Here is a 24,489-nt window from a genome sequence, read left to right as displayed (position 1 = left end):
TCTAATATTGCTGAGAGAGTGCCCTTTGGAAGCAAAAGTCCTGTGTTCAAAAGTTTCAGCAATGCCAGATCAGAAAAATCATTGGAAATAAAGAAAGATGACTGAAACAGGGAAGGTTAGTGTAAATGGTGGGGGATGGTGGGGGCGGGGGGGCGCGTGCAAGGGAGCGGTGGCATTCAGTATGCAATGATCCTTGACACAAATGGACATTCCTCCCAACAAGGCTCTCAATCAGAAGGACCCCTCAGCCTTAAGCTTATCAGTTGAGCCACTGCAAATGCCCTTCCCTAAATTTATTGGCCTCTCAAGGGCCTCAATTCACCAAGGGATCGTTTTGTAAGTTTTTATATCTTTGAGTTATACAGATATGAAAAACCAGCGTGTACATCCATTACATATTCTTTTTATAATGCTTTGCAATTCCTGTTCTATGCTTGCAGGTCTTTGCTTCCAGCAATTTCTGCTGCTTATTTTTTCCAAGTATACACTCTAGCTTAACCAATCAAACACAGTAGGCATCAATAGTAAACTGACTCACATATTCAAACAAAAAACAACTGAAAGATTGATTGCTGCACATGTCCTCAACTTAAGGGGGATTTAAATTATGTTCGTTGTTTTTTAGTAGTGATATGCACATCTATATTTAATATGAATCACCTTCAAAGTATAATCGTCCTGAATCTATGATAATTTTATTAAATAGTTTGTATTGATATTAAGAAAGTTTGTCTTTCTGAAAATGAACAATGTGAGTTGTAATTCGGGTGTGACCTTGTCAAAGGTTTGGCAATGAAATCTCTCTGAATGCTTCAAATTTATAGGATAACAGTAAACAACACAAAACAAACCTTTAAAATTGTTGGCTGTTCAAGCAACCACCTCAGTATTTTATGCTTAAATGTCATTATTTTAATGTTAGCAAAGATTAAAATGTTCAATTTTGACTACTGGGCAGTGAAATTCTGTTCATGCAGATGCAGATAAGTACAAAGAACAAAGTAGAGTTGGCAGGAACCTCTGGCTTGTCAGCTCCATGAACTCTCGAATGAATTGTTTAACTGTACATAATCCCTACAAGGGCAAGCTAATCTTATACCAGTCTGTATTAAGATCTAATTTTGACATCACTTGTGCAAAACCAGGCACAGCTCAATTACCAAAAGTGGAAAGATTTGATTATAATAGCACCAGAGATAGAATGTTCTGATGTTAACTATTTTGGAGCTAATGGTATCCTCAGACGATATTACTGACATGGTTGAAGGGATGTGATTTTGTTGGCTTTCATGACTTGCAGTTGTAAGGCAACTTTGTATACCCTGTGGAAATAGATAGTGAGTACTTTAGTTGATGAGTTTCAAAAGGGAATTGAATCACAGTTTCTACCCAATCAAGACTCCATGATTATGTATTAACAGGTGATTATTGCAATACAAGAATTATAAACAGCTCCTCAAAAAACCTATTTTCAAAGACGCCTCTCAAGTTCTAGTTGATGAAATAGTTTGAAGTATACATTACTAACATATTCGTGCATCAAGTTTGGAAATTCTTGTATGTTGCATGAGTTGTTTTTGCTGAACAAACTTTCTCATAAATCATGTTTCCCACATCCAGCATCTTAATGTGTTAAATATGTGGCGTTGTACTGAGCCATATCAATGAATGTGCTTTATATTTGATCCCTAAGAAAGGATGAATATTTATATAGCACCTCTCAATACCCCTGTATATTGCAAACCCTTTCAGAGACATGAATTACTTTTGAGGTGTAGTCACTGATGCTCTACAGATAAATATGACAGATACAACATATGTGACCAGTCAACCTTTCTGGATGGTTTTAGTTGAGGATGACCTTTTGCAATGTAAAGAGGAGAACTTTTTTTGCTTCCCTTCAAAAGATCACATGGCTTATTTTATGTCTAACGCTCATGGTCTTGTTCAAGAGCTAGTATCTCTAACATTTGAATATCTCATACTGGGGGAAGGGGCATTTAGGGTGAGAGGGAGAAAGTTCAAAGGAGATGTCGGGGGCAAGTCTTCTACACAGTGTAGGAGTCTGGAACACACTGCCAGGAATGGTGGTGAAGGTAGATAGGAAAGGGGTGTTTAATAGACTTTTAGATAAGTACATGAATATGCATGGAATGGAGTGATACAGATCAAGGGTAGGCAGGAGCGATTAGTTTAATTTGACATCATGTTTGGCATGACATCATGGGCTGAAGGGCCTGTTTCTGTGCTCTACTATTCTGAATTCTATGATATGACATGGAAGTGCCAGCTTTAGTTTATATGTTTAAGTACCCTAGAATGGAAAACCATTGCCCTTCTTACCCAGATGTTTTCAAAAAGTAATTAGATGGCTATTTGAAAAGGAACAATGTGCAGAGCTTTGGCAAAATGGCAGGAGAAAGACTGAGCGAGCTGTTCACTTGGAAAGTGATGTAGACATAATGGGCTAAATGACCTTCTTCTGAGCTGTAGCAATTCTGTGATATTGTGATTCTGCAAAACAAGAATGTTACAACTGAACTAGGGCGGTGTTTAGATATCTGTTAAGTTAGCCAGTGCAGCAGCAGAAGCACAATAACTGACCACAGCTTTGCTGTGATAAATTTCAAGGGTCCCCATTCTGATTGGTGTTGTAAGTATATATGACACCCACAAACCCCATCCATTTGCACACACAATTCTCAGATGTATAAATATACACCATATACTCTCACACATGCCTGATATTCACTATCAAAGATCGACTGAGAATCTGGCAAATGAAAAGAAATGTTAACAAATCGTTACGCCTGTAGTCCCATCCTGGCTGGTGGCTGTTTGGAGATGAAAATGAATGAACAGAATTTTTCAATGAAGTTTTCATTTTCCTTCAGAACATTGTAGACACTTAGCATTAGAGACTCTTCTGTGGGGAAATAATAGCCTACTGCGGCCTTCCTAAAGCTAAGCAATGAATTCTGAGGAATTTTTGATGAGAAGTATTGTACTGAGAAGTGATATAATTTTTCTTTATAGTCAGTATAACCAATGAAAGCAAAACCATTTCAAAAGCAGTGCAGGTTTGCATTAATTCTGTAGCCTTCTACATTGTTGATTGTAAATCATTCCCAGTGCCAACCCATCAGAGCACAGGAAAGTGGCACCAAAATGAAATTTATTACCTGCACAGAACAACATTCACAGAGTCTTTAATTGAAAATCCAAGTCAGTTGATAACTCTATTGAAATGAAGCTGAACTTATATTAACCAGTTTGCAATCATTATATTCCAGGCTTCATCATTATTGAAAGTGAAACAATTAGAATAGTGCTTTTTTGTGCTATTGTCCTTCGTTATTCATTTCTCCTTTCAATCCTGCATTTCCTAGATTACATTCTCCTATGAATTTAGAGTCATAGAGTCATAGAGATGTACAGCATGGAAACAGACTCTTCGGTCCACCATGACCCTGCCAACCAGATATCCTAAAGTAATCTAGTCCCATTTGTGTTTGGCCCATATCCCTCTAAACCCTTCCTACTTTGAGAGGATGAAGTATGTGAGAGAACTCTAAATTAACTAAATTGTATCCATCAATTTAGTTAATTCACCAGAATTTCCTCAAATGTTAATGGCTGCAATCATGTTTTCAGTCTTTGAATTAATTTGCTGATGATCATGTTCACCATCCCCAAAAAAAGTCCCACCTAGTGTGCTCAGCTCAGCGACTCAATGTCAGTATATCACTAGAATGGCTAAAGGTCACTTACTATCAAATATAAGATACATCTGGTCAGTACAGCCTTCTTTTAACCTCAAATTTACATTGATCCAAATTTCAACACAATGAGGGAACAAAAATGTGGCTTACTGGGAAGAGGTATCCAACAAAAGATACTTACAAATTTTGTGAAAGGATGTGATCCAAATATTTGTTTGTTTAAAGCTAATGTGAATCGATGTAAGTATGTTGAACTTTTAAACAAATGATACTTCGCGAAAGAAAAGACCATGAGTGTGTCAGCAACATTGTTGCACCTGCATGGACTGGGAACTTGGTTAGAGTTGTAAGGTTTAGAAAACATTCAGAGAGAGTCCCCACAGCCTAGTCTCTGAATGGAATATGACAGCTGCATTTTTGAACTCTGTGAGAGAGAATGTGAGATCCTCATCTTAAGAATAAACACTTTATTTCTCTCTGTTTCCTTATTTGCAACTCCTGTCAGCAAATTGTGCAAGCTGAAAACCTACCAGAAATCATCCTTGCTACTTGTGGAGGATTCCTGGGGAAGGTTCATTGGTATCTACCCCACTTTCAGAACCAAAGGGAATTTAGTCAGTCACAACTCTTATGGAAGGTCCAATGTAAGCAGGTTTTGTGTGTATACAGAATATAAATTCAGAATTAGAACACCTTTTGGGGCAATCTGTGACTTCTCAGTTTTCATGAGTTTAACTATTAATTATTTGGCCAAAGTATTTTGAAGTTAACACTCTGCAGAGTTTTCATTTCCTTGCTTCTCCTCAGAGATGTGTGTGTTGATTTTTGGAAGAGTAGATATGTATATTTACATAATGCAATGATGATAATCATGCATTGTTGATCAAGTTTATTTAGAGTAATAAACCAGTTATTTCTTCTTTGCTAAAGAAACCTTGCAGACCTGCTCAGAATACTGAAACTGACACAGTCTGAGACCCTCACTCTCGGCCTCATCATTAATCTGGTTATGTTTAAAATTTGTTGGAGGACTGGAAACTGGAGATATTAGTGGCTGAGGAGGTGGAGAAGAGGGCTATCCCTTCTCCTGGTGACGGCCAGCCAAAGGATGTCACACTACCAGAGCAAGGCAGCATGGATCCAATATCAGCCTGGCTCAGTGTTGTATCCTGGCTGAAGCGGGAATCCGAACAGTGTGAACTACCATCTTCTGTCTGCTACCTCACTCTCACAGGGCTACCACTCACGCTAACTCTGCCACCCGCACACCTCTCAGCAAGGCTCATGGATCAACACTCTCAGTATTACTTACATCATCTCCACTCAACATCTCTCACACACTTCATCCTTTCAAATTACTAACCATTCCTGCCTTCTGTGGTTCTTACTCACTCAATGAGGACACCTCTCCACCTCTCCTGCTGCTGACTTACCACTCATGGTCTTCTGTCAACTCCTATTACAGAGGAACCTCGATTATTAAAAAGGACCTGGGCAGGGAGTAATTCGTTCGGTTAATCGAATTCTGGATAATCGAATGCCGGATAACATAGTCTGGCCAAGCATCGGGACCTTGCAATCTTGCCAGATAATCTGTTATTCGGATATTCAAATGACGGATAATCGAGGTTCCTTTGTATACTGAATTCCACTCTTTTGTCTCAACACAGGAACAATTGGCCCATTCCAAGGTCAAGAGGGCCAAGAGTGGTAGATGGGGGAGTCGTGCTGGTGGACATTTGTCTCCTTGCTGCCTATGGGAGAAAATACTGGATTTGACCAGTGAGATGACAGCAGTGAGAAACCCTCAGACTCCAAGCAAAAAAGAGATATAATAGTGCACATAACTGCACAAAGGCCATCATGAAACTGGTGATAGGAGTGCTCAAAATGAGATTCAGATGCCTGGACCTATCAGTTAGTGAACTGCAGTATACTCCAGAAAAGAAAATCCACACCATTTTGTTGGGCTGCACCTCCAAAGCTGCATGACAAAACGGGGAATGTGCAAGGAAAGGAAGAGCAGCAAAAATAAGAGACAGCTTTGATTTTGAAGGGGTAGGTGATGGTCATGCTGTGAGCCAGGAGGCCACTTAATGGGAAGATAGAAGCCAGGGCAATGGTCAGATAAGGCAGCCAAGGCTTGTGAAAACTTTATTGTGGTCAGATTCTGGGCTGAGTAAGCGACAGATACTTGCCCTTATTTGTTTTGATTTGTTTTTTAAAAACCTGGTCACTGAGAACTCGCTGCTTTAACTTTTGGACATTGATGATTGAATTACTTAAGGTTCATTTGTTCCTTTTTAATTAAATAAAGCATCCTTTTTACTTCAACTCTGTTAGGACTGTAATCCCTTACAAGTGTCAAACTGCACAGAAACACCTTGCCTTTGCACAAAGAGTGTGGAATTGTAACCAGACAACACTGTGTATTCCCATGACCGTGACCTCCTGGAGGGAAGCTTGATTTTGGGCCTGATGTCAAGCAAAGCCATGAACATAATACCTTGAAAGCCATCTGCTCAACTCTACCTCCTTGCTCACATGTCACTGCCACAAGCACCATCTGCGAGCTATGCCTTGCTGAGAATTTTGTAAGGAAAGGCAGATGCAGATATACATGGAGGTAGCAAACAAAATCCAGATGAACCTAATCAAATCCTGCAGCACGCTGCTCAATTCTACACCATACCTGATGGGATTCATTACCTGGTTCCCTCAATATCTCTGCAGCTCTGTAGATCTTTCTCTTCCTTGATTAGAAGGTTATATAAATTGACAACCCTTATTACCCTTATTACCCTTATCCATCATGTCAATGGACTGAATTCCTTCACATCTCAGCAGTGTATTGGCTACCCCGATTCTGAAACCATTTTGATAACAAGACCCCAGCCTGAGGAGAGGATTTTCTCCTTTCTCCATTCTGCAGAGCCTGGCCATATTTTCTTCATTACTCACTTGGATTGTCTCGGTGGTGTCTACAATATCGCACTAACAGGCCCACTCCCCTCACTTCCACCTCATCCAACAGTGCTCTGTCCCTGAAATGAGACTCTTGAGTTTTACTGCAACCAACAGAGGGGGCATTTACACCCTCCTCTGCCAGAACTGTTGGACTCAGTTTAGCTACTGGCAGGGAGACAGTAAAGAAGCTTCTAGAATGTCCTGTGATGAATTCTCTGAAGTGTTTGAATGGCATTCCCTCTCCATGTGAGGGTCTGAAGGTATTTCCCTGATTGCTGGAGAAGAAGCCACAACTGTAGTGAGGTCAAGGTGCCCCGTTCCCTCTCCAGCATTGCCATTGATGCACTGTGTCCATGGTGACATTGATGAAGTGCTGGTCTGAGAGCATATCCGACAGCCACTAAGTGAGATTGTTGCCACCCTTTCCATGGATACAACCCAGCCAGACCATGACAGTGGACAGAATCTCCCAGCCTGTGCTCTCATCTACTGAACACCTCTGCTATTCTGCCTGATATTCCCCTGCCTCCCTGCACCTTCAATTTGTTTTGAGCACCTGAGAACAGGGGCTCCTTACCTCTGGGGCTGAACATGTGCCTGGTTTCCTGCAGTGTCAGAGTGTCAGAGGCATCAGCATTGCTTTCTCTGTCATCTCTAGACCCAGCTTAACGTTATTCTGACCAGTGTGTCGGCCTGGAATTACTCTAAGTAATATAACACCATCCTTGACATCTCCATAACCCTTGATTCCCTTACTGATCAAAGGTCTATCTTTGTCAGCCTTGAAAATACTTAAAGATAGGCTGGAAGTTCTTTCACTGGAGCTTATGAGGTTGAGAGGTGACCTTATAGAGGTATGTAAAGTCCTGAGGGGTATAGATAGAGTTAATGGTAGGTGTCTTTTCCCTTGGATGGGGAATTCCAAGGACCATGGAACATTTTTTTAGAGGTGAGAGGATGGAGATTCAAAAACACTATGAAGGGAAAATCTTTTAAACAAGGGTGGTCTTTGTGTGGAACGAGCTTCCTGAGGAAATGATGGATGTGGGCACAGTTACAACATTTAAAAGATATTTTGATCAGCACATGAATAGGAAAGGTTTGTAGGGATATAGGCCAGGACCAGGCAGGTGGGACTAGTTTGGTTTGACATTATGTTCGGCATGGACTGGTTGGACTGAAGAGTCTGTTGCCATGCTATCTGACTCTAGGACCCACCTCCACAGCCCTCTGGGACAAAGAATTCCAAAGATTGAATCAGAGAAAGAAATCTTCTTTATCTCCGTCTTAAATAGGCAACCATTTAATCATGAATATACTTAAAATTTTCTGTATGTTAGCCCAAATAACATACAAAGAATTCAGTTTGTGTTGAGTCAGATGCATGATAGTGTTATAACTGTTACCCATATACATTAATGCAACACCTCAGGCATATATAAAAAGGCTGGATTCTATGCTTAGTTAGATTAAAATTATGTTGTACACTTAGTTGACTGGTTGACTAATAGACTAAATATCAACGGAATATATACAGCATAAGATGGAGACCTTTTATAGTGAAGCACCACATGTCAGAATGTGATCTAACTGTTTTAAAGGTTCAGTATTTGTTAAGAGTCAGTGAAAATGAAGAATGTAAAACAAAACTTACATTTCCATGTTTTAAAGTGCAAGTTCTAATTGTTAGACCAAATTAAGAAGTGCCAGTAAGTAAGATGAAGACAAATTCCAATTGTTTGGCATGACATCTGAATTTGAGGAAGGCATATTTAAAAAGAAAATAAACATATGTCAATACAGATTTGAAAAACAGGTGATGCATTATTTTACGTTGGATAGCCATCAACACTGGATCCTATTTTTCCCTTTATGCCTGAGTTGGCATATGGACAATTGGCAAGTAACTACAGAACCTTGTATCATCTTTCCAAAGACTAGTAATGTAATTATCTTGTTTCCCCTTTGGGAGGAAAAATATAATTGAGGTCCTATCAGCAGACTTCCAATATATTCATGCCAAACAAAAGAAGTGGAAGAAAGACTTTTGTTTGGATTAACATCAGTATTATAAAATTTATGATGGGATTTGGAAGCACAAGCAGTTAAAATTCTTAACTATTACAGCAAATTTTAAGAACACATAAGAACTTTCAGGCATAGGGAATAGCGAAAAGGCCCAAAATACAGATCTATTTTACTTATTCCAAACACTGTCCACATTGCATGTTACCATTAGAACCAAGTTCCCTTTCCCTCAACGAATATATCTAATTTTTATATTTTAATTAAGTGAGAACTGAATTATGATCATTGTATTTCCAGCACCTACCGAGGTAATGTTTTCATTTGACGTGGGTAATGGCCCAGAGGAACTTACAGTGAGATCTCCAAACCCTTTGAATGATGACCAATGGCATCGAGTAATCGCTGAACGCAATGTCAAGGAAGCAAGCCTTCAAGTGGACCTATTGCGTAGGGATTTCAGGAAGGCACCAAGTCAGGGTCATACCAGACTGGAACTCTACAGTCAGCTCTATGTGGGTAAGTTGTTCAAACTAATTTGCCATTCAATATACTTACAGACCCATATAAATCGCGTCAATTTAATTAGTGGCAAGCACAACTTGCATTTTAGACATTCATGTTGACTATCCTTCTTTAACTAATTTTGCCAGTTCAACAGTAATTCCATCCCATACTACCAGAACTGTTAGTAAGCAAAGTTCTAGATTTATGATCTCAATCATAATAGTTTTCTGCTGTCGGTTGCATATTCATACAAACCTTTAGCTAAAGTTAAAGATGTTGAATGAAATTTAGAAAGGACTATCATTGTCTTTGATTTTAACTCACATTAATATTGGATGCTCCACCAACTTAATGGTTTAATGATTACAGTAAAACATATTGAAGTGGTAGGCTCTTTCTCACTATTGCTCCTTTAATGGTTGATTAACAGTAGCAATTCATCAGCAGCAATTATTGTCATTAATTAACTGAGCCAAGGTTAGACAGAAAAACTGACAGAACTCCTGGCTAAATGTTGATTGAGGAAAGTAATTATCATGAATTGATTCAGATTTAATGAACATGTATACCCTCAAAAACCCTAACAAAAATAACTGGACATATAGGATTTATTTCTATTGGAATGAAATTTTAAAACACAACTTATTCAAAAAAAAATCAGGGTCAGAACTCTCCCTTAAACTTCATTTGATTGAAGTGAGCAGCAAAGTGGTCAGAAATCTCAATTGACAATATGATTTAACAACTGAAATCACAAGTTGCCTTCAAACAACTATGTCCAGAAACTATGACAGAAGAAACATATGATGTGAGGTTAGTCTATTTAAAAATATCTACATTATTTCAAATTAAAGATCAGATTTTCTTAGTTAGAGAGTCAAATAATTAATTTTACACAAAAACAGTCAACTGCATTTTATTACTTGTCATTGAGCTGGCAATAAAATTTTGTCAGGCAAAATTTTGTCAGGCAGATGCTGGAAACCAGAGTTTAGATCAGAGTGGTGCTGGAAAAGCACAGCAAGACAGGCAGCATCCGAGGACAGGAAAATCAACGTTTCGGGCAAAAGCCCTTCATCAGGAATCCTGATGAAGAGCTTTTGCCAAAACATCGATTTTCCTGCTCCTCGGATGTTGCCTGACCTGCTGTGCTTTTCCAGCACCAGTCTGATCTAAAATAAAATTTTGTCTACTTGTCAGTTGCAAGTGACAGAGTTTGATTTTCATGGTAATTCCTACCACTGGTCAAAAAGACTTCAGCAATGATTGTGAACACATATTTGGCTTGCACTGCAGCCGCCAGCACATGTGCAGCTTTTCCTGACAGTCAGCAGCAGGAGCATCCGTGAAGCATTGAAACTCATTTCAAAGGTATTAAAGTGTCTCAAAGTAAAGACCAGGACAATGAATGCATAAATGAATGCATAACAGAGGGAAAATGCTAATAAAGAAAGCAGTGGTAATGCCAGCAACAATAGCAATGATTATGTGAGTTACTATATTTCAGAATGGAAGAAAGCATATCTACTAAAGAAATAATATGTCCAAATGTTTCATACTCAGACCAGCAAGAGATTAGGCGCTGTTGAAGGTAGTGGGAAATGTTTGAAAAATGTCAGTAATGAGTTGTGGAGCTATCCCAGTGTTGGAAAGGCTTTGTGGAGTCAGCTTCTGTGCATCGGGGGAGCTCAATTGGCAGTAAATAGGATTCGTAATCCAGAGCCATGGTCTTGAGCCCCAAATTAGGTGATAATTTTTATTTCATATTTATTTACGGAGGTAATAAACTATATTCAAGTCAATTGACCAAGAAACTGTTGGATCAGTTAGTTTGTTTTCAGTTCTTTAGTAAATGAATTTTGTTCCATTATGAAATGTTGTAGCTGATATATTCATTGGAAGGCATCTGGATTTAGCACTGAATGAACCAAATCCAGAGGAACCTCGATTATCCGAAGGACACGATTGGACAGTATTTTGTTCAGTTAATCAAATTCTGGATAATTGAATGCCAGATAGCATAGTATAGCCGAGCATTGGGACCTTGCGATCGTCAGATAATCTGATATTCGGATAATCGAATGCCGGATAATTGAGGTTCCTCTGTATTGTTCTGGCGCTGTCATTGCTTTCTCATTGGCATTTCCCCTCTTACCCTGTCATGGTTTTTCCATCCTGATCTTCATTTTGAGGCATACTTTTTGTGTTGACCATGCGATAAATGCAACTCTGTAACTTCTGTGTCAACATAACTGCATTTTGATCTCTTCATCTTACACCTATAATATTCTTGGTATCCCTGTGGTAATTGCTATTTTTAATAGTATGTAATACTGGGTAAGGTTTATTTGAGGTAGTCACTGCGACCAATCTTCTTTTGTCTTGGCCTTAACTATTGGTTATTGGTAGAAGATACACCACCATCGAGCATCTAAGAAAAGAAACTGTTCTTAGGTAACAAGAAGGTTAATTGCATGGCAACAACTATATTTGGCCAGACATAATTACTGGTAGCACAGGGAACTGGTGCAGGAGAATTCCTTCTCTCAGTCAGAGATGGTGTGTGACATCAGTAGAATGGAGTCAATATAACATTAACCTCATAAAGACATTACCTGATTCAATATCAACCTTATGTATTCACATTTTCTGTAACATTCATTGACCTCAGGGGAATGAATATAAAACAGGGGAGGTAATTCCCTTTTAGCCGAGTAATTGCACCGCATGCAGCTGCTCCTATATTCCACACAGTGTTTGACATCAGAATGCTAATCGCTGCATTGACTTCCCATTTTCACTGGGTCAGAACCTACAGAATTCTCTGAACTTAAGGGGCTTTTCTGAATAGCAATTCCCCTGCTTCTGGACCTATCAAAATTAAAATTGTCTGGAGCAGTTCCTTGGAGTCAGCTGTGTCTGGAATTCTGCGTGGTCCCTCTGTTCAATTGCAGCTTTTGCTGCAGAAATGACCATATAGCCAATGAAATTTCTAGTCTATTCATTTTGAAAGGATGAATTCTTCTGATCGTTCCACCAAGGCTATGTCCAAGATGTTTACATCTTAAGATGTTTGTGAGTACAATATGGCAAGTAATAACAATCTGAAGTGGGAATTTGTTACATCACTCTGGGGTGCAAGCTAATGATTCAAAAATCTAAGTTGCAGCTAGATGTAGTCAAACAGATCATAGATGAGTACAGTGGTAGAAGCAACAATCTTCATAGCATTTAATAAGTATTTAGATGTGCAAGTGTGATGCCGGAGCATACAGGGATATGGGGAAAGGGCTCAAAAATAGGATTAGGATAGTTCAATGCTTGTTTTGACCAGTGCAGACTCGATTGGTCTTTTTCAGAGCTGCAGACCTCTATGTATTGCTGCACATTTCACATCACATCAAGGAGCTGAATGCTGCTTTGGAGACAAAGCCCAGTATCGGAAAGTTTCTGATAGTGTTTGGCTAAAACTAATGTTTAAATGTAATTACACTTCCAAAACAAGAAGGACTGACTTCCTTGAATTGTACTTTTACACATTATTAGGAGAGCTTACAGTGCTTCATGACCAATTAATTTATTCTGAAGTGCAGCCATGAGCAAGTAATAGAACAAGATCCTACATTTGACCAAAAGCCAAAAACAAATCTATTTTGATTGCCTTGGTTAAGGAATAATTGTAGGTCCTGATATTAGGAGAGCTCTGTTGATCTTCTTGGAACAGTACATTTGTATCATGTAATGCCACTTAACAGACAGATGAACTTTAATTTAACCTCAGGCAAGAGACTCCATTTCCAGCCCCCTGTCAGTATTGTACTGAAGTGCCAGCATAGACCATGTTCTTAAAGCCTAGTAGAAGACATACAACAGATTTTGAGCTCACATTACCTGCCAAACATTTATGAAGAAGTATTGGCTGTCAATAACAGAACAGGTTTCAGAATATCCTGTCTCTGCAGCAGTTGAAAGAAATGAATGGCAAATTGAGGGAATTTATTCCATTAAGGCAATAATGCTGCATCATTTGCTTTCATGGACATATCAGTCCTTATATAAATTCAGTGTGGAACTACAAAACCAACTGAACCTAAAGATTGTAATATTTTCTGCGTTGGCCAAACCATCGTTTGCTTCCCCAGGTCAGTGCTTTCTGAATTTGACAACAGTTTTATCCTGCTTGGAGCCAACCTCCGCCCCTTAGGTTTAATTTTCTGACTGTGTTCTCTCAACAGTGAGGGTATATATGATTTGATACAGGTTGCCAACAATTTTCTCGTCATTAAAATCTCAGCAGCAGTTCTCCTCAGTAGAAGTATGAAAACAGAGGTTACTCATTTTATTCCTTCAAAAGGACATTAATCTCTTCTCAAGCCAGCGACCACAGAAACAATTTGCTCCATTTCTGTCCTTATAAGTCACTGCAGCTGAATTACCTCAACATAAAACTGACCTTTTAAGAGGACGATTACTTCAAACACCATCACACCGCAGCTTTGTCTCCCAAGCTAACATCAATATTCATGAATGTGAATATATAAATGTGACACAGTTGCCGTCAGGTTGATCCTATGATGTACAATGTCAATGTATGTTTGTATGTGTTCAAATGGTTTTCACTTAACAATTAAGAATTGAAAATTCACTCATAATCAATTCAAGTTTTCCTTATTTGTGAAGCTCACTTATGATATGTTATAATACGTCTGATGATCATGATTACTACAACCAGAAACCTTACCAATTATGATGTTTAGTCTGGTTTCTACTTTGTAACTGAAACGTAGGTAGTCCAAGAAACAGCCTTTTCTCCCCCCAAGCTCTGCTGGTTATAAGCTGATGGAGATACTGAAGGAAACAGCTTATTGTCTGTGGAAATATAAACCTTAAAATGCTGTAAATTAATCAATTAAAGAAGATGGAGACTGATAGAATTATATTGAGTTGGATGCCAGTGTAGGTACATATGTGAACAAAAAGCATAAATGTTTTAACTCATTCACAAAGTCTGTTAAGTTCTGCTAATACATGAGTTCCAGTACTTTACATTTCATGTCAAATTAATTTTGCAGCAAAACAATCAAATTTTATTTGAGATCAATATACAAAGAGTGCGCTGTTATGCTGCTTGCTGTGTGTATTGCAAAAAGATCTTACTTTAATTCCCTGCATCTGGCAGAAGCCAGGTCATGGGGTGGAGTTGTGTGTTGGGGTATAATAGACAGTTAAAATTAAGTCAAGACACATCTACTCCATTGCTGGACCAGTGTGATCGTCTGCAATTTAAACTTGCAAGTATCAAGGATACACACCTCATGCCAGCAAGTCATTCTTTAAATATACAGATCAATTTCCAATTTAATAATTGGGATATGATCTGCCATTTTAGCAGGAAAGCTGAGTGATTGAATAATGTTGGTTTCCCAACAGGTTGAATCCAAAGCAGGTTAGGAGACATTGGAATGCCCCTGCTCCTCGTTTCCCTCAAACACCTCTCACACTCCTTCTACCACTTTCCTGACTTTTGGCAAGTCCCCTCACAGACCCCCAACAGAGGCCACTTGATATCAAAACCCTTACAACAGTCACTCAAGCAGTGATTTTCGTTATTATGGCAGCACCATGTATGACGTCGTGAGAGTGTAACTGAATGTGAAACTAAGGTCTAGGAGTTAAAACGTCTTCAGCAGGCTTGTTGCTGTTGCTCTCCCTCACAGCACCAGGGATCCATGCTCAATTCCAGCCTCAGGCGACTGTCTGTGTGGAATTTGCACATTCTCCCCGTATCTGCGTGGGTTTCCTCCCACAATCCAAAGATGTGCAAGTTAGGTGAATTGACCATGCTAAATTGCCCATAGTGTTCAGGGATGTGTAGGTTAGGTGCATTAGTCAGGGAAATGTAAAGTAATAGGGTAGGGAAATGGGTCTAGGTGAGATACTCTTTGGAGGGTCAATGTGGACTTGTTGGGCCAAATGGCTTCTTTCCACACTATTCTATGATTTGGAAAAAGCACGCTTTGAATTGCCCTAACCAGGCTGATATGTCAATTCAGTTTGAGTCACAAGGTACAATTGCATTTCAGCTTCAGTCAATTCTGGCCAATTTGTCAGGCCAGCTCTTGCCAAAAGTTCTCATAAAAAGAATACAGTGGCTGTACTAAATGTGATTCAAGGCGTGGAATTTTCTGGTCCTGTCAAGCGAGAAGAAAGATGGGTGGGGGGAATTAATTTGTGTGGAGTAGATAAGGCCAAAATTTAGAATCCTGATGATGGAATAAACTGTTTAATTAAATTCACTGACTTTAAACAGTCGGTCAAACTTGTAAAATGTAGGAACTGGGAAACCTACTTACATGTACTTGTATCTCATTAAAAGCCAGTTCACCTGATTCAAGAGCCCTTTCCCAATTAAGTTCTCTCCAATCGAGAAACATATCTGACTGCATATAAAAGTCATGCACTTGGCAAGATAGACCTCCTCCTAAATAGAGAGGACTAGATCAGGAATAGTTTGAAGTAAGGGTAGTTTGTTAGCTGGGCAACTAGCTTGTGATGTAGAGTCACACCAATAGCAGCTGAGGGACAAATGAAGATTCTGCCTTCTTGATTTTGCCCCTCATCTGAGGATTGGTGACCCTCAAGTGTAGGTTCTGACTTGATGATTTAAATGTGCTGAGGCACAAGGAGAACAGTAACAATAGTAGGTTTGCATCTTTATATTCATAATATAGGTTTTCTGCATCAAATTGTGCCCATATTCCCACCTTGTTTGAAAATATATTTTTAATCATCTCTGGGACACACGCACCAAATGATCCTACCGCCTTGTGGCCAACCACTTCAACTCTCCCTCCCATTCTGCCAAGGACATGCAAGTCCTGGGCCGCCTCCACTGCCAAATCCAAGCCACCTAACGACTGGAGGAAGAACATCTCATCTTCTGCCTCGAGACCCTCCAACCACACAGCATCAACATCAACTTCACCAGTTTCCTCATCTCCCTCCCCCCACCTCATCTGAGATCCAACGCTCCAATTTGGCACCACCCTCTTGAACTTTCCTACTGGTCCATCTTCCTTCCCACCTGTCCTCTCTACCCTTCCCTCCGACCTATCACTATCACCCCCCACCTGCATCTACCTTTCGTGTTCCCATCTACTTACCCCCTACCTGATCCTCCTATTTATCTCTCAGCCCCCTTTCACCAAACCCCTGGCCTTATGCCTGAAATGTCAACTCACCTGCTCCTCAGTTGGTGTCTGACCTGCTGTGCTTTTCTATCGACACACTTTTCGACTCTGATCTCCAGCCTCTGCTGTCCTCACTTTCTCCTCAAGTTTCCTGTCAGACTTGCTTACATATAGATGCAAACAAAGTATAATGAATTTGCAGAATAAGACAGTATTTTAAAAAGTATTTTTTAACAAATTCTTAACATATTTCAATATTATAACTTGGTAAATTTTCATAAGAACTTCTGAAAATGAGTTTATTACACAAAGTACTTTAAGTCACCATGTAAATGACTGAGCAACCCTGTTTTAAATTACTTAAGTTTTAAAAATATGCTGAGCTATTTACTGATTTGACTGGGGTACAGTCATGTATTCTAGAGTAAATTTAAAAGAACTTCCATTGACAATTTTTAAAAACATACATATTAGTGTCCTTATGCTGAGAAGATTACTTTCAATGTAGTTTAATTTGCATATTTTCCAAGAAAACCAATAAAAAGCATAATTTGCAGAAACTTTTACTGGAGATTCATGTCGAGGGGCCTCCAACAGCAGCTGTCAATTGTGGGAGAGCACATCGGGTCCTCTGGGATCCTTCCAGCCTAAAGGAGTGGCATTGTTAAGTTGGGGAGATGGAAAAAGAGACCATGGACAAAGGACAAAGGACAAAGAAACACGGAGCGGAAAGCCAGGATTTGTGAATAGGAATCCTTTTATAATAGGTGGAGAAATAGAAAAGGGAATTGGAGCTGGCATGAATGAGTGGCAACATCACTGAGCTGAAGAAGGCAGGAATTGGAGCTGAGCTCAAGACTGGTGTGTCAGCATCAAAGAGCCAGGGTGATGAATAATGCTAACCAGAGCAATTGTCAAAGGCTAGAAAGCCAGGAATTGATAGTAAAGTGAGCAAACTGCTGCCAGAAACCTGGATGAAATATATGGGCCAAGCCCTTGAATATGAGAGGCAATGAGGAAAAAAGCATACTCTTTATGTCTGAGAACTGGCATATGTAATTGAAGTAACATTGGCATGGAAAGTTAACAGTAGGAGCCACTCTAACTGAACTTGTTTCCTGGCTGATCAGGAGTTAAGTTTTAAAACGTTATCTTGATAAATTTGCAACATCGGACAAACATTCATTGTAAGTAGTTAATTCTCTTAAGTTATACTTCTCCGTTAATGTCTAGAAAGATTCATTACTGATAGAATAAATAACCCTTCTTTCATAATCTTTTTGCAGTGAATGTGGTTAAATTGCCTGTTATATTTTTAACCAAGGGGCAGTTTTGTGAGTGAAGCTTGCTTTGAGGTGCAATGGCTTTTAAAACTCCTGTAAATAATTGCAGGAACTCAAATTGCATAGTCCAAACTTCTGCTTAAAGTTCCACAATCTTTTGTGCCAGTTACATCAATTTGGATCCAATTGGATTAAAAGATCCAGTTCACTTAAGCAATAACTTTAACTTGAAACCTCTGTTTAATTAATGCATTTTTCATTTTATGGTTTTCTTATTTCACAGGAGCTGCTGGAGGTCAACGAGGTTATCTTGGTTGTATCCGGTCTTTAAGAATGAATGGTGTCACTCTCGACCTCGAGGAGAGAGCAAAAATTACTCCAGGAGTGAAACCTGGCTGCTCAGGCCATTGTACCAGTTATGGCATGTATTGTCGAAATGGTGGCAAGTGTGTGGAGAAGTACAATGGCTACTCGTGTGACTGCATTCATACTGCATATGATGGTCCCTTCTGCACAAAAGGTAATGCCTTAATGCTGATGAACCTTTGGTACTGAAATATGGGGTAGACCTGCCACCAATTGACGATGAATGGTTGAAATATTCTAAATCAAGGAATCAACCAATCAATCCTAAATCAAGCCAACTAGCACTTCTTAATGTAGACCAAAATATGCCATTTAAAAAGTCAAGCATATAGCTATAAATATTTGAGTATTTTCAGAATTTAACCTGGAAATGGTTCAGTGTGTTAAAAGGATGGGCAGCTGAATTGTAAATCAGGTTGAATATCAATCTATCGATTCTTCTAACATATACCAATGGCAGGCATTAAGAGTGGACGAGATTCCTGGTCCTCCATTTGGTGGAAAGAAAATTGAAGCCTCTACTCTTTGTGAGGAATAATGTGTATTGCTATATTTTGGGATTCGGATTGTAAAATCAAGGCAGTTGGATATGAAGGTTCTCTTTTAAACAGGTCAGAAAGTCATTTGGAACAGTGACCTCACTGCACCAATTCCATGAACATAATTACAGCTAAGTGGCTGGTGGAACCTCTGGAATGTTAATGGATGGAACACTTTTACGCTGAATTCACAACAGACAATAACACCATTAGTATTAGCATTGAGTTAAGTTCAGAGGAATCAAAGGTTCAGTTCACAAGGAAGAACAGCTTTTCCAATCAAGAAAATTAAACTTTTACTTCAGGAAACCGTCAGTCATCCTAACCAAGTGTTTTAATTTATGAGGTTCCTAAGCTGGGAGAACTTGGGTAGACATCTTCAGGTTATTGGTTTAATCATTATAATTGTTAAAGGTTTATGCCAATGAACTTAGAAAGGAATAATTAAACACTCTCCATGCGACAATGAAAAGAAACTGGGAAGAGTCAAGTATGTAAAAAAAAGCTATGATCCTTGTGCCTTCTAAGTTATACAAATGCATACATGCAGAGCTGCTCCGATGTTCTGCATATAGTGATCCAATTGCAGCATTGACTTCTAGTTCTGACTTCACTGCTATGCACGGATTCAGAGACCTGCACAGCTGGTAAGAAAGTTAGAGGGAACACTGGTTATGATAGGAATTAAATTTTTCTGGAGTATCTGTAAATGTTATGGAACAGGTCAAAACTTTGTTTTACGGCTAGTGTTAAGATCTTTCTAACTGTCTTTTATATATTACTTTTTAAAGTTTCCTTTATATGATAAACTTATATATTGATGTTAATGAGTTTCTGCAGCCTTGTGTGAATATGCTTCAGTGAGTAAACTCAATTTTAGCCAATTATAAAACATATGATCTACCCAGCTAGGTTTCACTCAGGGATCTGACTTGCAGTATTACCATCAGCTGGTATCATAGCCTCATTACTGTTCATAACTCTGGACTTCACCATATGTGTAAAAGTGTACATTGTCAAAGCAACATGAATTCCCTTGCAGTGGGAAGAGCAACCTGATTCAGTTAGCTCAACAGCTGCTAGTGTGGATCAGATTAGTGTCAAGAGTATGGGGTTTGGTCCCAATTCTGGCTGGTGTTGATTCGGGACTGACCTCCTTATCTTTGCGTGTGGTAGAGATCGCAGTGCTGTTGGTCGGACTTGCCTCCATTTCAGAAATGACTTCTTCAGTTCTTTGTCTGAAGAGTAACATTAAAGGCAAGCTGGAGAGTCAAATTATATTTGACAGCTAATAGAGTCATTTACAGCACAGAAGGCGACTCATTGCACTCATGTAGAGAAAAAGATCAGAAATAGACTTGGTGAGTCCAATAACCATTATTTGTCTCTTATAGCATTCTGTAATTCTGTTGAGGATTGTCTCAATTTTCTTTTACGTTTTTAGGAAAGTGATAAACCGGTTTAAAAATGCATAAAAACACTATTTCCCACATTAAAAGCTGCCTATTAGTGCAAGTTTTAAGTGTTAACAATGGATTTTATAGAATCTCCTACAAACATTAAAACCCAAGGTAAATTCTTCTCAAACTTTAACCTCTTGAGCATTGATCACGTTTGGATGGTATTAGAACAAATGCATATTTAACTCTTCATATTGTCACTATTACAAGTACTTTTTTTTACAGACACCTATTTGAGTATTTCAGTTAATTTGTGTATTTGAATAATGTTCCGACCAATTTTTTTAAAAATTCAAATTATAATGAATTAAGATGTTTAGAAACAAGAATTGAAGTCTCAAATTTTGCTATTTCCTTTGATTATAATTGCCACAGTACATCAGTCAAACTTATGATAAGTCACATAGAAGCCAGAAAATATATAATTATGCTCCTTACATATCATCTTAAATAAATGTCAGGCAGTGCAGAGTAGTGTTTAAGTAAGTGCAGTGTATTATTAAAGATTACCAAATGTCTGAACATAACTCAAACATATTTTAATTAAAGCTGTTCTCTGTAAATATGCTTAAGGGAGTTGTACAGTAAAATCTAGCTCAACTCATACATTTAGAATCTAGTTCGATGCTTGTTCCCTTAGGTGCAGATAGAAATTTTATTCTGCCTAATAGTGTTGAATCTATTGTACTCCAACACATAATGAACACTTATTGCCAAGTTGATTTCTCACAAATCATTAAGTACTGTCTTATGTAGACCAGCTCGAGACCACAAAGAAAAATGATTTAAAACCTCACTTAAATGTATTTAATTCATTGCAATAAATAGGATTTATTGCTCCACTATCTCTGCCACAAATAATAGCCAAAAGCATGAAACAGCAAGTTGGATCGAATACTCCATTTGTAATAGTTTGACAGTAAGAAAACCGGGATCATTTCAGGAACAATCTCCATTCCTTTACATTTACAGTTCTTTTAGGAATAATCTTGTCTCTCATAATCTCTAGCCTTTTCAAAATCCTACTTTGCTCAGAATTCCATGTTCCTCTAATATTTGACCGTTGAACATCCTCCAACTCATTTCATGGTTGTGCGTGATGTACATTGTGCTTTAAACCAATATTGGTATCTTTGTATTCTAATGCCAGTCTCAGGCTGTGTGTCTTCAAGTACATTGTCCCTGAGGCTGTTTGCTCTTTATTAATGAAAGCTCTTCAACTCCTTATGCTATATCGCACTCCTTTATTGATTTATTTATGACATGTTTATAGATACTGTGTATAAGGTTGGAATAATCATTCCAGAAAATTGATGTTCTGTGTAAGGCCTGTGTCCTTTATACTTCTCTGGCATTCCAGGTGTGTTCTTTCTCTGTTCTACCACATACCAAAAGGTCACCATATAGCTTCCATGTTCATATTTCTAAGGAAAATTTCTGATGCAGAAGAGATCCCAAATTATACCTGGTTTTGCAATACTAACAATGGTGTAATAAAGGAGGTCAGCAGTCTCAATTCTTGACTAAGTATATCCATCAGAACCCACTATTGGCATCTGGTTTTGTGAAAAATGTACTTACTACCAATTTTACTGTCAAATTTTGTGCCTAATCCTTTGAACAACTTTAAAAAATCCATGGGGGATTTGTCTCCCGTCTTCATTCTGAAATATAATATCTACGGTCTCGAGGAGACAGAGATGAATGCATTTCTGTTCAACAGCCATGTATTCTGATTTCTCAGTACATATTGTGTTTCACCAAGATTTTAATCCTTTGTGAATAAGCTTCATGGTAATTTGCTCATGCATTTGATAATCTTGACCTGAGGGGGTTTAAGTTATCTGACATTCACAGACATCAACCCTGACAAGTTGTCTGCCAGTATGGAAGCAGCTGCTCCCATACCTTCAACTTGTTCATTCAGAATTTGCTTTGACTCTTTTTGACCTCATCTGGAATTCACATTTTGTTTTTTCTTTGTTGCATGATTTCCACTTCTCCTGAAACCTTCCTTCAATAGAATCTTTTCTTGGATTTTCGGGCGGTGAAGGTGCTGTTAACTTTTAATATTTTCTAAATTTGCCAACTATCCAGACTTTCTGCACTTCACACCACTGCTGAACATTCATTATTTTTGTGATTTGGTTGGCATTTAAATCTCAAACATCAGAACCACAATCCTAACCTACCTCCATTATCCCCTCGCTATCTGAGGCATTATGGGAATTAGGGATAGCTTACAAACCCATTCCAAAATGCAACTGAATAAAAATTGTTATTGACCATTGATAGTTGCATTTCCTGAAACTTGTGATTCAAAATAGTTTTGTCTGGGAGAAGAGTTGGCAGATCCAGAAGTCAGATGTCTTTAAATTTACCTCCTGGATCTGTCCCTTTGCTTGCCAATTCTCCCAGTGCCTCGATTTCTCACCTCATTACCTCCCAATTTCCAATGATTTCCAATCTAATTTTCTCCTTTTGAGATAGCCTTAAGGAGGGCTTATTTTTCAGTGGTCAAGCTGGGGAAGGTCTCTGTGAATATTGAAAACCCAGGAAGGATTGAAACTTGAAGTAGAGATGGAAGCAAGGGAAAGTAAAAGGAAAGAAACAGCCAGAGAGGTTGACATTTGTAGACTTGGCACCTGAAAAAGAAGCCTATCTTGGTAAAATGACAACTGGAATTAAGACTGACGTGGACCTATAGACCAAGAGAACTCTGAAAAGGCTGAGTCATTGCGGCTAAAGAGGAAGTTCCAAAGCTTGTGCTGCATTAAAGAAGTCAGACGATAACAAGGGCAATATTTCAAAGAGCACTGAAATCATAGACATGCCTCTAATCATGAGTCACTTCTTTTCCCAACAGACAACATTACTTCAGACTACAATGGTGGTATTGATTAAAACAACAAACAACACTTGTAGTGTTTGTAACGAGGACAGCCAGGTGGACCTCATAGAATATGAGTTCCCTGATTGAGGCTATTAGTTTGGTCCAATCAGGAAGCCCTAGCTGACGGATAAAAACAGGAGTGTCAGACATCCTGTTCACTCTTACAGTTGGCTATGCAGGAACTGGATCAGTTCAAGGACTCTCCACATGTAAAAGAGTGGCTTGGTGACAGGATGCCAGCCTCTGTGGAGTTATTTCATTCCTGATCAGATCAGTGAACTCATAGTTCTGAACTTTCACCATAATGGCATTGGAATTCCATTTCTGGAAGTCCACCTTTGAATCCAGCATTCCCATTTTTATTGGGGGTGGGGAGATACTTCATACACCCATTTTTTTATGGTCTTAACAGAAGATTTAAGAATACAACACAAGTTAAAACAAAAAAAACACAGAATTAACTTAGCAGGCCAGGCAGCATCTGTGGAGAGAGAGACAGAATTAAAGTTTCATGTCCAAAGACTCTTCTTCTTAGGCTAACAGACCTGCTGGGTTTCTCCAGAATTCTGTTTTTATTTCAGATTTTCCACATCTGCAGTCTATTACCTTTGGTTAAAAATGCAGCTGCATTGACTCAGAAGCGACCTTTATCACCCAGGCTTCTGCAATAGGACTCATAGCCTTCAGACTGTTAAGGATTATGTCTAAAACTACCAGAATTTTTGAGGATCTGAGGTTCACTTTTGAAAAACTCAGGGTTGCTTTGGGAGAGGTCAGATTTGAATTTGGAGGGCTCAGGCACCTCTTAGGATTTTTAATGGTAGACACTAACTTGTGCAAAAACGTGGATAGGTTCTGTGGAACTGTCAAACAGTTAAAGTAATTTAAATCTTCTGTCCTTCAAAGTTTGCAAAAAATAGACTAATGTGCCACTCAGTTGAAAAAAAAACATCAGTGCTCACAATTTAATAGATAATAGCATGGGAATACTCATAAGAACATCACAAATATGACCATGGCTGATCAACCCAGACTTTTGTGCCAAATCCACATAGCTGTCAATTCTCTGATATTTTGAAAATCTAACTTTTCTTGAAATATTTGGTGATCCAGCCTCCACAACTCTCTGGGTTAGACAATTTCAAACCTTCATTACCCTGCGAGAGAAGAAATTCCTTCCCATCTCAGTTTTAAATCAGTGTACCCCTTTATTCTATATCTATATCCCCAATTTGAGATTTTTCCACAGGTGGAAACATTTTCTCAGTATCCACCCTGTCAACACCACTCAGAATCTTATATTCTTTCAATAAGATTGGTTAGCACTGCTGCCTCACAGCACCAGGGTCCCAGATTCGATTCCAGCCTCAGGAAACTGTCTGTGTGGTGTTTGCACATTCTCCCTGTGTCTGCGTGGGTTTCCTCTGGGTGCTCCGGTTTCCTCCCACAGTCCAAAGATGTGCAGGTCAGGTGAATTGGCCATGCTAAATTGTCCCATAGTGTTAGGTGCATTAGTCAGAGGGAAATGGGTCGGGTG

At 38.8% G+C, this 24,489-nt stretch overlaps 1 protein-coding gene across 1 annotated transcript in view; it reads left to right on the top strand.

Moving 5' to 3' along the window:
- Window positions 1–24,489, top strand: part of LOC122550254 (contactin-associated protein-like 2) — a 2,045,475-nt gene that overhangs the window by 1,807,374 nt on the left and 213,612 nt on the right. The window contains exons 17-18 of the mRNA XM_087987230.1: window positions 9,015–9,233; window positions 17,978–18,214. Of these exons, the coding sequence (XP_087843356.1) occupies window positions 9,015–9,233; window positions 17,978–18,214 (456 nt within the window). The remainder of the gene's footprint in view (window positions 1–9,014; window positions 9,234–17,977; window positions 18,215–24,489) is intronic.

This window comes from Chiloscyllium plagiosum, unplaced genomic scaffold, assembly GCF_037043375.1.
Source record: "Chiloscyllium plagiosum isolate Xiang-an unplaced genomic scaffold, Cpla_swu_hap1 HiC_scaffold_5, whole genome shotgun sequence".
Lineage (NCBI taxonomy): Eukaryota > Metazoa > Chordata > Chondrichthyes > Orectolobiformes > Hemiscylliidae > Chiloscyllium > Chiloscyllium plagiosum.
The sequence above is the reverse complement of the archived record's forward strand: the minus strand, read 5'-3'. Positions and strand labels throughout refer to the sequence as shown.